This window comes from Aulonocara sp. 'chitande type north' Nkhata Bay, linkage group LG18, assembly GCF_057382095.1.
Source record: "Aulonocara sp. 'chitande type north' Nkhata Bay isolate Kocher_YH1m ecotype deep benthic linkage group LG18, A_spYH_male_GT1.1, whole genome shotgun sequence".
Lineage (NCBI taxonomy): Eukaryota > Metazoa > Chordata > Actinopteri > Cichliformes > Cichlidae > Aulonocara > Aulonocara sp. 'chitande type north' Nkhata Bay.
The window spans coordinates 35898805-35916696 of NC_141361.1; the positions used below are offsets into that span (position 1 = coordinate 35898805).

General features: G+C 42.2%; 1 protein-coding gene and 1 pseudogene across 1 annotated transcript; one reads left to right on the plus strand and one right to left on the minus strand.

Moving 5' to 3' along the window:
* Positions 1 to 639: 639 nt before the first annotated feature.
* On the plus strand, positions 640 to 11059 carry LOC147309086 (olfactomedin-like protein 2B). Its single transcript, XM_086272889.1, has 9 exons — positions 640 to 1266; positions 2196 to 2468; positions 2585 to 2692; positions 4063 to 4224; positions 4374 to 4593; positions 4729 to 5145; positions 5498 to 5674; positions 7105 to 7301; positions 9503 to 11059. The coding sequence occupies exons 1-9, from the start codon at positions 1012 to 1014 to the stop codon at positions 9896 to 9898; spliced, it is 2205 nt and encodes a 734-aa protein (XP_086129015.1). The 5' UTR covers positions 640 to 1011; the 3' UTR covers positions 9899 to 11059.
* Positions 11060 to 14914: 3855 nt separating this feature from the next.
* Positions 14915 to 17072, minus strand: LOC147309087 (uncharacterized; annotated as a pseudogene).
* Positions 17073 to 17892: the final 820 nt, after the last annotated feature.

Here is a 17892-nt window from a genome sequence, read left to right on the forward strand (position 1 = left end):
CTACAGCGAAAGTGCCTTTTCGTGAGTCCAACTCACAACCCTGAAATGGATAAGCGGAAGTGAACGGATGGGTGTATATTTGATGACATTCTAATGGCCATGTGTTTATGAAAGACACAAAGAGTTAGGAATGATACAATAGTTTAACTTGTTTGTATAATTTTTCATATACGATATGACGTATTTTTATATAAATATTAAAATATAATTTGAAAAAAGTCTCTATATTTCTAATAGTTTTTGTTACAATAAGCAGGATCCGTTTTCAGATATTCTGGTTAAACTAAATACCTTGTAGTATATTTCGAGACATTAATAGTAAGAAAATTGTTTGACATCGGTTTTAATGGGAACCTTATTAAACGTGAACATACCGTGAGGTTTACTGGTAAAGCAAAAACAGTTGTGACATGATAAACCGCTCGGGACCTTTGCAGTGCCCAGTTAGGCTACTTTGATTGGCTGGCAAGCTGCAGTAAGCTGTGTGTAATGTTAAGTGTTCAACCTGGAGCCTTTCTGCTCTCTCTCTCTCCCCTCTCCCTCCCCGCCCATCTGTCCCACTCCCACTTCAGGCTCAGGCTCGAGCGCAGTTAGTCCAGTTCTGATTGGGGCCGGTGTTGAGGTCCGTCGGTGCCATTCAGCTCACCGGCGACACGTCACACTGACCCGAGTTAAAGCAACCTTTTTTTAAAAATTATTATTATTATTTTAGCTTTTAATTCGTTTCTTTTACAACAATTATTTTAATACGAGTCTTCATAAAAAAAATAACAAGTACACGAGATCTTTCTTTCTTTTTTAAGTTTGAGTACTTTTTTTTTCAAGCTAAACCGTTTTATGGACTCGTTTTTACCCGGACAATAAGCCTACTTTCTAGTGAAGTAATTTACTGCACCGTTTGATGCGTGGGTGTTTATTCATTCGTACTTGCTCCGCAATTTTTGGCTACAACTACCTGATAAAGACTAGTTTGTATACAGAGTCCTTCTTATCCTTAGCTGCTGTGCAGAAATGTGGCGCGGACTTTCACTGCTGATTTTCTGCTGTGCTGTAAGAAGCCTGGCGGTGGACGGAAGCATTCGGGAGAAGATGCTGCTAGCTGAAACCGACGAGCTGAGGCCGATTAAAGATGCCAACTCCACAAGCAAAGCAGAGGGTAGTCACCAGTTCCCGGAGAAAGCCACTCAGGGGAGAGTTCCACAGTTCCAACCCACTGTCGAGCCTCTGGAGGACGAGCTGGAAAACCAAGAGAATATAATAAGCCAGGTTTGTGAACTATAATGTGCGCCTTTTTATGATTAATTGTATTCTATGTTAAACTACACTGACAAAGAAGTTTATGTATATTCACATACTGCGAATGAGTTGGGAGAACAGAAATTCCTAGTTTTAATAATTAAGGCAGTTATCAAATTTAAAACGTTTTAAAAGTTAAAAGCACAAGATGATGTGCTGTTTGACCTATTTTTACATTTGACTGAACTGAAGTAAAGTTCTGCAAAGCCATGCTCTTTTATGCAAATTATAAAAACTAAAACTTCAATCCATGACCTGTGACCTGCTTAATTCTTCTTCCAGGAGACTTCAACTGAGTAACAGCAGTTAGTACCTCAGCAAAACTTTCCATCTACCTCACCAAGGGAAAACCACATGAGATCCCACAGCACTTGTGCTGTTAGGACTTACTTTGCTTTAAACAGTGAACCCTGAACCTCTCGTTTTCCATCTTGAGTTGGATTTCAGGGGTTGTTTCTGACACAGCGATTCCAAAAGTTTAACTATACGGGAAATTTCCTTTTACCTCATACTGTCATGGTAAATCAAGCCCAGAGCTGTGTGTGTGTGTGTGTGTGTGTGTGTGTGAGTGTACACTATGGTAAAAGTTTGCATCCCCCTGGTGGTTGGTTATGTAATATCCTCAAACTGTAAGTGGTCCAAACCAAAGAGGGCCTGTTTGTAAATGCCTATAGCTGTCTTCATTCCACACAGCTCACCACTGTTGCAGCTGCATATCGTCAGACATTTCAACTCTTTTTCTGATTTTAGTTCCTGCATTTCTGCTAAATAAATTATAATATAAGTATAGTATAATATACTATTAATTTTACATTCAATATTTATTCAGGTTTCCTGCTATCTGGCCTATATTGTGGAAAAAATATACTGAGAAAGACAACTTTCTGCCTCTGTTTCAGTTGCTGGGAGATTACGACAAAGTAAAAACAGTGTCTTCAGGGTCCGACTGTGTGTGTCGCTGTGTTGTTCGACCAATTAAGCGATCCGACTGCAGCCATGTCCATGAAAGTGACCTAAAATCACCATCTCGGGATTTTTACACTGTAGAGACAATTACCAAAGGAACAGACTGCAAGAAGTGTGTGTGCATGGCTCCACCTTCCGCTGTCAATCCCTGCGAGGGAGAGTACAGGTTTAAAAAACTACAGGAAGCGAGCAAAGATGACATCAAGGTAGAAACATATACATGTGTTCTGGTTACTGATGATACACTGTTAAGTTAGTTTTGAGCAGGAAGATGTTTAACTAATAATAATTTAAAAAAAAACAATTTCTTGATTTTGTTTAGCTGGCAACTATCATTGACTTGTTGGAAGTCTCTCTGTATGGAATGGACTTGTTAAAGCTCCATTCTGTTACCACCAAGCTACTGACCAGGGTGGACAACATAGAGAAGGTGAGTACATGTTGTCCAAAAATCACCTATTAAAAATCAAAACTGATAGTTTGTATACAGTACATACTCTTATGTAGAGCATGTATATATTTTTAATGCAGAAGCTTTGCAAAGGTAGACAGACCTGCTAACACAAACAAATAGTAAAACTAAACACTTTTGCTTCTTCATATCCTCTGTCAGCTTGCTCTTTGACTGTGCTTGGATGTTAAACTGTGCCATATCATATACTTTAGGGCAATACTAGTATACCAGTTATGTGCTCTAAACTCTTGACATTGTTGCAACTTCCCTTTACTTAAAATTTCCAAGGAAAACACGTTGGCTACTTTTGCGTTTACATTTGACTGTGTCACTACTATTGTACTATAATGCTGCAAGTAGCTCACTGGAAAAGAAGGATGGCAAATGCCCGTCACTCACTTACACTTGTAAAGTTTGTTGTCTGTGAGCCGCAAAAATCAACAAAATGTATTCATTTTTTTTTTAAATATCAGAAATATGATTGTTGGACATTTCCTTGAAATATGATACCCCTACATGGATGGCTGTACTGCAATACTGGAATAGCTTATTTTTACAATTAATTGAAAAAATATATATAGTTGGTATTGTCTTTAAGCCATAGAAGTTTTACTATTAAAGAAATATTTCTGTGATTTTGTTTAGGGTCAGAGGCAGGGTACACAGGACTGAACCAGAGAGACAGATAACATTCATACTCACACTCTCTCCACTTTTAAGATTAGGCTTAAAACTTTCCTTTTTGATATGCATATAGTTAGGGCTGGATTAGGTGACCCTGAATCCTCCTTTAGTTATGCTGCAATAGGTGTAGGCTGCTGGTGGATTCCCATGATGCATTAAGTATTTCTTCTTCAGTCACCTTTCTCACTCACTATGTTTTAATAGACCTCTCCGCACTGAATCATACCTGTTATTAATCACTGGCCCTCTTCCACAGCATGCTTTTTATCCTGTCTTACTTCTCTCTCCCCAACCAGTGGCAGCAGATGGCCCCGCCCCTCCATGAGCCTGGTTCTGCCGGAGGTTTCTTCCTGTTAAAAGGGAGTTTTTCCTTCCCACTGTCGCTAAAGTGCTTGCTCATATGGGGTCCTATGATTGTTGGGTTTTTCTCTGTATTTATTATTGTAGGGTCTACCTTACAATAATAGATTGTAAGATAGTCGTCTTGATTGTAAGATAGTCGTCTTGACTGTTGTGATTTGGCGCTGTATAAATAAAATTGAATTGAATATCCAGACTTCTAAAAATATATATTTGTATATTCACAGAGTCCAGACTAAGTGCAAAGTGATGTCACCTGAAATAGTTGGTTGACCCTGCATGTGTCTTTTTCTGAACTCAAGGCATTCACACAAAATTTGACTGAAAGAATGAGAGAGAAAGAACGTGTAAAGGAAAGAGCGAGGGAAAAGGATAAAGAAAAAAAGATCCAGCCGAAAAAAAAGAAACTGAATGATGAGCGCTCAAGAGTTAAAAGTGGAGCAGCTCCCTACGCCCACAAGCAGGTAAAAACCTTGTGAAAATCTGCATCTTAACAGATCACAAGTCAAGACAAACTCTTGTCTGATTTTATGCTGTGCACTCTTCTAGAAGATTGCTATCATGCATAGATAGTCCCTCTTCATTATAAACGAGACTGAATTTTCTCTTACAGAAGAATTATGACAGCCAGCTGAAGACAAACCACCAGCAAGATGGTGTGGAGGAACAGAACCCAATCAGGAATCAGACAGAAACACGAAAGCCGATCAAAGAGAAGACAGAGCCAAAGCAGCAAATGAAAGACAAAAACACTGTTGTCATCAGGGGTGTGACCTTTTACAAGGCAGAGGAAGAGAGCTACAAGGAGGATAAGAAAGGCAAAGCACAGAACAGTAAGTCTATTGCATTGATCTGTAAAATCAATGCTTTCAAGTTATGTGCTAAAGGCTTTTTTAATTTAATCAAAGGTAAAATTTATTTTAAAAATTACAGAGAAAGGCCCTTTCTTCTTTTATCTTGTCTTGTAGCTTCTGTAACCACAAAATCATCAGTGGATTTTCAGGTGTCTGAGCAGCTGCCACCTAACAGGCCTTCAAAAACTACCATAAAGCCAGACCTCAAAGACATACCTTTGACCAGATCTTCACCATCCCATCCACCAACAGCTCCCCCATCTACCAGCCAACAAACCATAACTGCAACCCAACCAGTTCGCTCCTCCACAACAACTCCAAACCCAACGGCAACTACCCAAAAATCCTTAACTACCAGAACTGCTATTCACCCCACTGCGCCTGTCAGCCAGTATACCACTTCACCCTCAGACACCAATATCACTCCACCTATTGGTGCAGCTCCCACCTCAGCGCCTCATTCAAGAACCAAAAGCCGCCTCAGCTGGACAGAGAGCCCCGCTGACCAACCAGTGGTTACCAAAAAGCCAGGTAGAGTAAGACTAATGAACCTATTCATTTCCATATGAAGCTAATAATGTTGATTATTTCATAAAAATGAAATGGTAACCTCCAGGGCTCCAGTGGCCACTTGAGGGAGATCTCACAAAATCCTGTGTTAAAATGCCTTCAGTTTCAGCTTCCCAGCCTGATAAAAAAAATGTGGTCTTGGTCTCTATCAATAGTTTCCCTTTTCAACATAACTGTTTAGTCTTATAGATATTAGACAGACAAAATAATTACTAGAAAGGTGTAATTATAGCATTTTGGCTGATCGGCGTATTGTAATACCTCATCTGGTAGTAGGTGTATCCTTACTGACACCTAATGTGTATTTTTACAGGAGTGTGTAAGGACACAGTAGCCAGCATCTCTGAACCGGTCCAGAAAAATACTTATGGCCTTAGTGATGGAGCCTGGATGAGAGATGCTCGTGGTCATGGGAACGTCATCTACCTCACTAGTGGTCACTATGGCAACAACCTACTGGAGTTCCGAGACATGGACACCTTCAAATTAGGTACAGAGGTTTGTGTTTGTGAAAAAAATTATCTTCTAATCTCAAACAGTGTCAGGTACCCTAATTAATCTCATAAAAGTTCTATCAATGTTTTAGCAATCAGAACAGATTCCACTGACAAATGCATTTCATATTTGAACGACAGAACAAACAGTGACATGAAGATCCGTAAAAGTAAAAAACCAGAAAAACAGGAAACAATATTTCACACACAATGGATGTGTTAGAAAAATATTCATGGATTAGAATCAGGTCCTTCAAGCTGAACACGAGTATGGTAAAATGCTATACACTTGTGAAATTCATTTTAGCACCTGTGTTTCAATATTACCAGGTCTAGGAGTTAAAGTTTAGATACTTAACAATCAAATGATCTTTATATTTAATCCTCTAAATCTTGGTTGCCAATTTCATTTTAAATGAGGTTTCATAAAGTACGTAAAAATAGTTTAAATTAATGGTTATTTGTGTAGTGCCAGTAGATAACAACAGTTGTTCCAAGTGCTTCATATTGTAAGGAAAGGCCCATGTAATAGACACTATTAGAGAGAACCCTGATGAGCATACGGCTCATTATGAGCTAGTATTTGGTGACGGTGGGAAGGAAGAACACCATTTTAACAAGAAGGGGCCTCCAGCAGAACCAGGCTCAGGAAAGGGCATTCATCTACCATAGCTGTCCCTTTGCAGTGATGTAAAACTGCCTTCGCCTTTGCATCTGGATGAAAAGTTAGCCTGAACATCATTTTGATGCACGAGCATGTAATATTTGTCTTCTCCTGGATATTGCAGGGATTTTCTGCCTTAGAAAATAAGGCTTCTCAATTTGGGGAAATTTTACAATGACAATTACTTAGCTCAATATCCTAATGACGATTACTTAATCACAAGGCTTTGACAAAAATCATATTTGTTGTTCTTCATTGGATGCTTGAAACCAAGATGTTTCTAAAAAGCTGAAATAGTTTTAAAAAATTTCTTGACAAAGACAAAGATCATCCACAGCCTGGAAACAAGTTTGTTTTTTAAAGGGTGTGGAGGCGGGTCTTTTAATTATAAGACAGTACAAATGAGAGGATAATTGTGAAACCAAATATGAAATATAAAATACAGTCTGATTTATTGCATAACATTATAAACAAAAATAATCTAGTCTCAACATTAGTGTTATTAGAAAACAAAATAAATTTTTAACCATTTGAAATACTGTTATTAATTAAGGTAAAAATCGTTGCAATGTTTATTAACCCAATTTCCCTCGGGATGAATAAAGTATGATCAATCAATCAATCAATCAATCAATCAATCAATCAATCAATCAATCAATCAATCAGTTGCAGTAAAATATTTTCTCTACATGATGGACATATCTTAGTTTGATGATCATTAAGGTTGTGCATATCTATTTTCTGTGTGTCCTTCCTGTTCAGGTCAGACAAGTAATTCATACAAGCTACCTTACAGTTTCACTGGAACAGGCCATGTTGTGTTTAATGGAGCTTTCTACTATAATCGAGCCTTCAGCAGGGACGTTATCAGATATGACCTGAGGCACAGATATGTGGCTGCGTGGACCACACTGCACGATGCTTTACTGGAGGAGCAAATTCACAAGACACAGACTGAAGTAAGACTCATTACTTTCATTTTTAAATAACGGCCCAAGAAGTACTCCATAATGATTTAAACAAGAACATTTAGAAGTCTTTCAAGCATCATTAAAATTATGTGTGGGAACATTATAAATTACTAAACTGATCACTTTTGTGGTTTGTTTCTGTCAAGAGATGTATTCTAAGACACTTCTTCAGCTGAGAATCAGAGAGGAGAAACACACAGTTTTACTTGCAGCAAGGGCAGTCACAGAGCACCCGCACGGGAGTGAGGGCTCAGGCACTCGCGCTCTGCCACTGCCCTGGTCTTTATTTATATACATCAGTGGGTGTATGTTCCATACATTGGAATGTGGATGTGTATATGTTGGAATGTGGATGTTTATATGTGTGTGTGCGATTTTAGTGTGAAAATGACCATTAACCACAAGTCTCTGTTTTGTATAGTGTATCTGTTTCCAAAACAACAATGTCCACTAAGGTTAATTAGGATATTTTATTGATACACCAAATTAAAACAAGAAAGGGCAAAAATGAGACATCCAAAATTATTAGCCCCATGGCCATTAATAGTCATATACTGTACCCTTTCTGAGCCACAACTGACAACAATTTCTTAGAGTAGGTCATTACTAGGTTTGCACAGGTCTTCTGAGGGATTTTGGCCCATTCCTCCATTGCAAATTGTTCTAGCTCATCCAAATTGAATGGTTTCCAAGCATGGACATTCACTTGGAGCACTTGCCACAGATTCTCAATAGGATTGAGGTCTGTGCTCTGTGCGGGCCACTCCAGGATCTTGGTTTTGGTACCCTTGAGGAACTGTTGGACTAATGTTGATGTATGCTTTGGGTCATTGCCTTGTTGGAAGACCCAGCGACAACCTAAGCCTAGACTATGAGCGGATTTCTGCATTTTCTCTTTCAAAATGTCAACATAATTTATTTTTTCATGATGCCATGCAACCAAACAAGGCTCCCTGTGCCTGAAAACAGCCTCACAGCAGGATGTTCCCAACTGTGTTCCTGGGGTTGAAGGCCTGTGCCTTTCTTTGCCAAACATAAGCAACAACTATGTGCTGAAACAGTTCCAGTTTAGTCTCATCAGATCAAAGCACTTCCAAAACTGATCTTTACCTTACAAATGTTCATTGGCAAACCTCAGTCGGACTGTGATGTGCAGCTCTTTGAGTAAAAGTGTTCTTCTGGGATGATGCCCCTGAAGTTCACCATGATAAATAGCCGTCACAACTGTGTTCTTTGAAACATCAACTCCAGAAGAAGCCAGGTCAGTAACAATCATCTTGGCAGGTGTTCCTTGCTGACATCTGTGTCTATTTTCGTCTCCAGGGTTCTTGAAATCTTGAACTTACGGCCACGGCCAGGTTTGTTTCTTACAGAATTTGTCTCCTTGGACTTGGCAATGATGCAACATACAGCAGTTCTAGACACTGTGAATTGCTTGGAAATGGCATGTAGCCTTCCCCCTTATCATGAGCCTCTACTATCTTTTTTTCTGAGCTCCAGAATTATTTCCTTTATCTTTGGCATGGCCAGTAACAGTAGTTCTTCTCATGCCCTGTTCCTTGAACCCTTTTTATGCCAATTGAATGTTGTTAGGAAGCCAGTTGACTGCACAGATGTGGTTTCAAAGCTGACTGGTTAATTACTCTAGGTGTTTTGAAAGCAAACATTCACATGGGGCTAATATTTTTGACCTCCCCATTTTTTATTATATTTCATATGAAGCAAACCTAAAAAGGTATTTTATATTACAAAATGTACTGAAAGCTACTAAATCGCACTGGTGAATGTTTGAATGTATCAAGTTTCATCAATGCTGCAAACGTTGGGCAAAAGTTTAGCAAAATGTTCCAAAATTCCTGGGGGGCTAATAATTTTGGCCTCAACTGTAGTTAGAAAGAAAAGTCAGCCAGTCAGGCTCTCTTTAAACTCTTTAAAATCTCTTTAAAGATTCTCCAAATCTGTTTTTGATCTCCACCAGCAAGGACTACCTTAATCTACCTTAATCTGCTGTCTGGAGAGCTAAGAACAGTATGTAAACAGCTGCCTGCTGCAGATGAATAACTGCAGTGGGAATGAATAGATCAGTAAAATTCTAGGTTCTAAAACCAAAACAACAACCTGAAAGATTGCAGTCTAAAATTATTTTAAGATGCAAAAGTCATACAAACTTGAGCTTGTGTATTTTGCAGGTTGAGTTTGCGGTAGATGAGTCCGGCCTGTGGCTGCTTTACCCTGCTTTGGACACAGAGGGCTTCCACCAGGAAGTTATCCTGCTAATCCACCTCCACCCTCGAGACCTTCAGCCAATACAGACCTTTCGCACAGGTCTCAGAAGAGGTCGTTACGGTAACAGCTTCTTGGTATGTGGTGTGCTTTATGCAGTGGATAGTATGGAGCGTCGCTATGCAAACGTGACCTACGCATTTGACACTCACACGCTTACGCACACAGTGCCAAGCCTGGCATTCACAAACATGCATGCACATAACTCCCAGCTGGCTTATTGTCCACTGGACAAGAAACTGTACTCATGGGATAATGGTCATCAGATGATGTATGATGTCATTTTTGCTTATTTAGAATAATGGGCAGATGGTTAGATGAATATTTGGCAATTTAGTTTGTCCAGTGAGTCAAAACAAAGCCGAGGATGGAAGAAATATGAAAACTGAACAGATATTCCGTCTGTGTTTTGTTTCGAAAAGACTGTGGATAAATTAAACACTGTGTGGTCACTGGGTTGCTGCTCTGATGTGCACGCACTTAAGTCAGTAACTGTCGGACACAGCACTTGCAGACAAGAAAAGCAGAATTGTATTGTATCTTGGGTGACATGAAGAAGAAGATACTTTTTCCTGGCAGCAGTGTTTCAAACAATCCATACTAGTTCAATTGTTTTCTTATTTCACTGTCATGAACTGTAACATTTAACATACTAATTAGGGCTTGTAGATTCTGAGATGTAGCTCTTTGGTTGCAATTTCTCTGAGCACTGTATGATCTGACCTTAGGGGGAATTGCTGGGATGTTAACTTCTGGGACAATTGGCAAATGTCTTGAATATTTTCCACATCAATAATCTTTCTCACCGTAGAGTGACTTCATTTTGTTTGGAAATGGTCTTATAACCTTTTCTGGGCAAAATGATTTATCAGAAGCAACAATTGTTTTGGTTATAGTGGATGTGGAAACAGTAAGGGACTGTAAGTTGGGCAGAGGTTTATATTTACTCATAATGACCATGAATGTTATGGTAATTTGGGGCTTTTCAAGATGTCTTTGAACTGCTCTTTTTACAGAGTGGAATGATTGTACAACATACATCTTTAATGACTTAAAAGAGAAAAAAAACAAGAAATAGGTCAACAAGTTTAAATTTATTTTGAACTTTCTTTAATCTACACAGAGTCAAAATTACACAAATCAGCCTCAAATACAGCAAATACAGCTTTTCAAATTCTTTGCTTAATGAAAGCAGATTTGCATATGATATGCCCCATGTAACCAGTATAACCAGTGATTTTTTTTTTCAGATTTTGTATTGAAGTAATTGCCTGTTATTTTCTTTGTGATAAAATTTTTATTGTTTGTCCTTTTAATGTATTTCCCATTGTTGATAGAAGTGGTAAAATAATTTTTAACTTGTCTGGGTATTTTTTTTTTTTACAACCAAAATAGGACAAGGGCAAGAATTTTGACTGCTTAACTAGGAGTTTGTACATTTATAATAAAACGATTCAAACGTTTTTCAGTGTCATTGACTCACTTTTCTCCTTCTCTGTGTGCCTCTGTATCCTGTTGTGGGCATTATTTGTGAGGTATGATTAAATTTTCCTGGAAGCAGCAGAGCCACTGGAAGGAACACAGGATGGAAAATAAACCCTGGGCCAGATGCTGTTGAACTTCAAACTGGAAATGCTCGGGACACACATCAGACCTGCTACATGTTAGAGAAACACACATGGGTACAAACAGGGTGATGCACTGCTCACTGCCGCTGTTCTTCCAATCTGGTTCATTTCAGCCAGCTCTTTATCTCTGCTCTACAGTCTTACCAGCTGAAAAAGTATGTGTGTGCACAGCAAAGTTGTAACAAGAAAGAAATGAAATTTAGAAAAAAAAATTGTTTGAAAAACGTTAAAGATAAGTGAATGACATTAAGTCCAAGCTGATTTCAAATGCATAAATTCTGAGCAGGAATATTCCACTAAAACTCAGTGGAACATCAGTGGAGATGACATCAAAAGTTATATAACCATCATGTTGATGTGGTGGTGGAGTGTGTGTGGTAAGTGACCACTGAGCAGGATGCAGAAGAAAGACGCCCATACACATACACTACAGACTTGCCAAACTGAGTGAATGCGTTAGTGTGTGTGTGTTCTGTACCACTTTGAATGACTTGTTCTAAACGCCTGAAAGCAAGGAGACCACACAAATAGACACACACTCACAGTAGAAGTCATATGCTAAGGATGCTCTCTTCTGACAGAGTAGTCTTTAAACATGCAATGCATAATGTCTAGTTTAAAGATAACAGTGGTATCTAGATACACATTCTAAAATACCACTGAGCTAAAACTTTAAACAAAGAAACAAAAGAACGATAGAGAAGGGCTCTCATGGAGATCAAAATCTTTGGGTTGCAATTACACTCACTTAAAGGTTATTTATATTTATACCAAAGAAAACAAAAAAGAGACTACCAAAATAGGACTTGGTTAAGAAAGAAAAAAAGAAGGAAAAGCAAAAGAAAAAAAGTTGGAAGCGAATGAGAGGTTAAAAGTTTAGAGATTATTTTAAGGGTGAAAGAATGGATAAGATGATAAAATTGAAGAAAGCAGTCCTACGTATTTTTTTAATATGTGCATATTCTGATCAAAGATTCTTCGTAGTGTTACTGGAGGCCAAGTTAATGCTACTCAAAGTTAACATCTGGTTAGATACTGTATTTCTAAGACTGTTAGTGTGGAGTACAAAAACTACAACTTTATCTGAATTTAAAAGCAGAAAATTTGAGGTAATTTATGTCTTTAAGACATTGCTGCATTTCGTGCGTGTTATCAGGCTTCATGGACAGATAAAGTTGGGTATCAGATGCATAGCAGTGAAACTGTATCCTATTCCTTCTAATGATACTGCCTAAAGGAAGCATGTATAACAGAAACAAAACTGGTCCTAGTTAGGAAACCATTGTAATTCCACAATTAACCTTAGTGTGTTAAGAGTACTCTCCATTTACATGAACAAATTAGAGTCTATTAGACAGATATGATTCAAACCACTGCAGTGAGGTGCCTTTAATACTGACAGCATGCTCTAATCACGTTGACATATTATGGTCGACAGTATCGAACGCTGCACTGAGGTCTAGCAGGACAAGCACAGAGATGAGTCCACTGTCAGAGGCCATAAGAAGATCAATTGTAACCTTCACTAAAGCTGTTTCTGTGCTGTGATGAGCTCTGAAACCTGACAGAAGCTCTTCAAATAAACCATTCCTCTGCAGATGATCTGCTAGCTGTTTGAAAACTACTCTTTCAAGAATTTTTGATGTGAAAGGAAGGTTGGAGATTGGCCTATAATTAGCTAAGACCACTGTGTAAAGGTAATGGCTTTTTAAGTAATGGTTTTTATTACTGCCAGTTTGAAGGCCTATGTTACCTATTTGATTAATAGAGATAGGTTGACCCTATTTAAGATTGGAACATTAATTAATTCTTTGAGCAGTCTTGTAGGAATGGGGTGTAACACGTTGATGGTTTGGAGGAAGTAATTACTGAAGTTAACTCAGGAAGATCAATTGTAGAAAAAAAGTGTAAATAAATATCAATGGTATTAAAGCAGCTGTACACAGTGTTACGTCTGTGAGATGGTTATGGGTAATTTTTTCATGAACTCATTATTAGTTAAGGTTAAAGGTTGGTTCAACAGAGCTCAAACCTTTTGTCATCCTGGCTACAGTGCTGAAGAGAAACCTATGGTTGTTCTTTTTCTGTGTTCTTCAATCACTAATAAATAATATTACTCCATTACATAATCCATACTGACACCTCCCCCCCCAGTTGTGGAGTTGTGGATGTGGATATGTGGCCATGCCCCACAGCTTATATGCTTGCGGCACAGGGAGGAGAGGGGCGGCGTCTAATAACCAACTGGCAAAATAAAACAAAATAAAAACAAAACAACAAACACAGAAACAGCAGACATTATGATACAGACTTATAATTTGCACCGATGTTTTTCCTCGGTGCGCCTGCTCGCTGCTGAAGTCAAAAAAAACTTTATTGTCATCTCCGCTACAGTCCAGTATATAGAGAGACACAGTGTTGGGGAGTAACGGAATACGTGTACCGCCGTTACGTATTTAAAATACAAAATATGAGTAACTGTATTCCGTTACATGTACCGTTTAAAAAGGTGGTATTTAGAATACAGTGTGGAGGTAAACACAGACGACACGAGAGCTCTCGATTAACACTGCTGGTTTATTACTCATCACCACACAACTGAATACTTTTCCCTCCAAAACACAGCAACAACACTTCCTGAGAACTGGGTGTGAGTGGAGCCCTCCAGTGGTCCGCCACACATAACCGGTGGAAACGTTCGCACATCCCGTTGGCCTGCGGGTGGTACGCAGTGGTCCGGTGGACCTTGACCCCCAGGCCGTCAGCCATGGCAGACCAAAGCTCGGAAACGAACTGGGGGCCCCTGTCTGAGGTGATGTCGGCGCGAAACGCGAAACCCACGTTGACAAAAATGCCCTGGCCACTGCTGCTGCTGTAGTGGATGCCAGAGGCACTGCCTCGGGCCAGCGGGTTGTGCGGTCCACTACAGTCAAAAGGTGCGTGAAACCTTGTGACTGCGGCAGAGGACCAACCAGATCCACATGTACATGATCAAAACGCCTCCCTGGAACGCGGAAGGATTCGAGCGGCGCCTGTGTGTGCCTATGGATCTTAGCACGTTGGCATGGGATGCACGCGGCAGCCCAGTCTTTCACCGATTTACGAAGGCCCGGCCAAACAAACATAGAGCTGACCAGCTTGACCGAGGCCCGGACACCTGGATGAGAGAGGGCGTGTACGGAGTCGAAAACGCGACGACGCCACGAAAGGGGAACTACAGGGCGTGGACGGCTGGTGGAAACGTCACAGAGCAGGCTAGGCCCGCCGTTCCACACAGGTCTGTTTGCGCAGACCGAAGGGCAAGGACGTCCGGGTCGGCCTGTTGGTCAGCGGCCATAGTCTCAAAGTCTATGCCAACATAAACGGGAGAAACCAGCACGCGGGATAGACAGTCAACGCAGTTGGACTTACCAGCCACCTGCTGAATGTCAATTGTGAACTCGGAAATGGCTGCCAACTGGCGCTGCTGGCGCCCGCTCCACGGATCAGAGACCTTGGACATCGCAAATGTCAAGGGTTTATGATCGACGTACACGGTGAAGCTCCAACCCTCGAGAAAAAAACGAAAATGCCGCGTCGCGAGGTGCAGGGCCAGCAACTCCCTGTCAAAAACGCTATATTTGCGCTCACTGTCCCTAAGCGTGCGACTAAAAAAAGCGAGCGGTTGCCAGACACCGGAGACCCGCTGTTCTAACACTGCGCCCACGCCACGTCCAACACGTCGGAGGTCAACGCAATCTCCGCTGACGGAAACGGGTGAGCCAGCAGGGCGGCGTGAGCCAGCAGGGCGGCGTTAGCCAGCGCGGTCTTGGCCCCAGAAAATGCCTGGATGCGTTCAGGGAGCCAATCAATCGGGTCCTTAGCTCTTTTACCCTTCAAGGCAGCAAGAGAGGCTGCAGCAGGTGCGCAGCTCTGGGGAGAAAGCGGTTGTAGAAATTGACCATCCCCAAGAACTTCTGCAGCGCTTTAATGGACGCGGGACGCGGAAAAGCCGAGACAGCCCGAACCTTGTCTGGCAACAGAACCACACCATCAGCAGAAATGCGGTGGCCCAAGAAATCCAGAACCGGCAAGCCGAACTGGCACTTGGAGGGGTTGACGATCAGGCTGTGTGCCGCCAAGCGCTGGAAAACCTGATGTAGATGGGACGCGTGCTGACTCTCAGAACAGCTGGCCACCAATATATCGTCAAGGTACACAAAGACGAAAGGCAGCCCGCGCAAGACAGAGTCCATCAACCGCTGAAAAGTCTGGGCGGCGCCTTTCAGGCCGAATGGCATGCGTAAAAATTCAAACAGGCCGAAAGGGGTAATAACGGCAGTTTTGGGGACATCTTCGGCGGGCACGGGAACCTGGTGATACCCCCGCACCAAGTCAATTTTAGAAAAAATCGAGGTGCCGACGAGGTGGGCGGAAAAATCCTGGATGTGGGGAATGGGGTAACGGTTGTTCTCCGTGACATTATTCAAACGGCGAAAATCCCCACACGGCTGCCACTGACCGTCTGACTTGGGCACCATGTGTAGCGGAGAAGCCCAGGCACTATTCGAGCGCTGCACTATGCCGAGGCGCTCCATTGCAGCAAACTCTTCCCGAGCGACGGAGAGTTTCGCGGGGTCGAGGCAGCGCACGCGTGCAAACACCGGGGGACCGACCGTCGGTATATAATGTTCAACCCCATGCTTCATTGCCGTGTTCGAGAAATTAGGAACAGTCAGTGAAGGGAACTCCAAGAGCAAACGCTGAAAAACATTCCCTGAAGTCACTAAATTAGCCCGATTCAGGGGCTCGATGGCACGAGTGAAACAGGGTATTGAATAAAAAGACAGGGCATCGATTAAGCATCTGTTAGCGACATCGACCAGCAGACCGTGGGCACAAAGAAAATCGGCGCCCAAAATAGGTACAGAGCTAGCGGCAACAACAAAGGTCCATTGGAAATCCTGACCATGAAAATAAACAGTCACGAACCTTTCCCCGAACGTTGCGATGGGAGAGTCATTAGCCGCAATAAGCTGCGGTCCGCAGCCCACTGCTAAACTGTCGGCTCCTGACGGGGCAAGGAGGCTCTTCTGTGAGCCGGAGTCGACCAGGAAACGTCTCCCAGAGCGCAAGTCTTCTATGAAGAGCAGTTTTTCTTCTATGAAGAGCAGTTTTTCTTTGTCGCCAGCGGTCGTGGCCGCTACAGCGCGCTGACGGGGCCCGTGTCCCAGGGTCGGAAAAGTGCAAGGCAGCTGGCAGCGGCACGTTCTAGCGCCAAAACGCTGATGGTAGAAACAGAGGTCCCGTCCGTGGCGTCGCTGTGCCGCGATCTTTGCCGTCAGCGAAGGATCGGATACGTCTGGGCAGGTCAGCGGGGAAGTGGAAGGCACCGCCGGCGAGGCTGGAACCAGGTCGAGATCGTGGAAAGTGCGGGTAGCCAGGAGAATACGATCTGCGTCCTCAGCCAGGGAGCGATAATCCTTCGTAGTCAAAGGAGCTTGCAAAGAAAAGCGTCTGGACTTCTTTAAGTTGCTCGCTCTGCGTCGGAGAGGGCATAGCGCCGAAGAAGCAGCTCCTTAAGGGCGGCGTACTTCCCTTGGGTGGGTGGGTCCCGGAGGAGAGTCAATGCACGACGGATGGCTAGAGGGTCGAAAGAAGCCACCACATGGTGATATTTCGTGTCGTCAGCCGAGATGCCACGAAGGGCGAACTGAGCCTCCACGTGCACGAACCACGACGTTGGATCGTGAAGCCAAAAGTCCGGCAGCTCGAGCGCTACAGCAAACGTAGCTGCAGCCGGAGGCAGGGGGCTGGCGGCTGCTGATGCATCCAGAGCGGAGTCAGTGCCACCATCGGACTGCAGCATGTTCGAGTCAGGGGTCACCAATGTGGAGGTAAACACAGACGACATGAGAGCTCTCGATTAACACTGCTGGTTTATTACTCATCACCACACAACTGAATACGTTTCCCTCCAAAACACAGCAACAACACTTCCTGAGAACTGGGTGTGAGTGGAGCCCTCCAGTGGTCCGCGACAACAGTTACTTTGTTGAAATAAATGGAGTACACGGCGGTACTTTCCTGTTTCATATTGTGGCAGGTCAGGACTGTTTCGGTTTTGTTTGACAGTAGTTCCAGGCGGCAGCGTTGCGGTTGCCATGGTTACAGGGTGACGCTCTCACTCTGCGTGTTTCCTGGGTGAGAGAACGCCTTTTTTGTTGTTGTTGTGCTAAGCTAATAAGCAGAATGCAGAATGTAGCATCATGGGCAGTGTAGTCCGTGCTGCAGGGAGAATGGACTGCCATACTCGTTATGTGTCTGTGAACGCGAGGTGGGAGAAAAAGGAGAGTCGAAAAGTACGAGTTGTCATCGAGCAAAAACGGGAGCTGGAAGCATGTAAACATAATAATAACCACTGCAGCCAAGAAGAGAGCCTGACGAGCCCAGTTGTTGTTGTTTTTTTGTTTTTTTTTACTTGTGTGTGTCCCGTTTGGATCTTTAGCCATCAGAATTGTTGTCTTAAGGCCAAGAAAGATGCCAAGCGGATTTATTTTACCAAGTGGATCATCATGGCCTTGCCATATTGGTCCATTTGATTGACCTTTATTATAATTATGAATTTATTTCATTTTCAGTTGCTACACACGGGACAGGACAGGGAGAAAGAATGAAAGAAAGAGAGG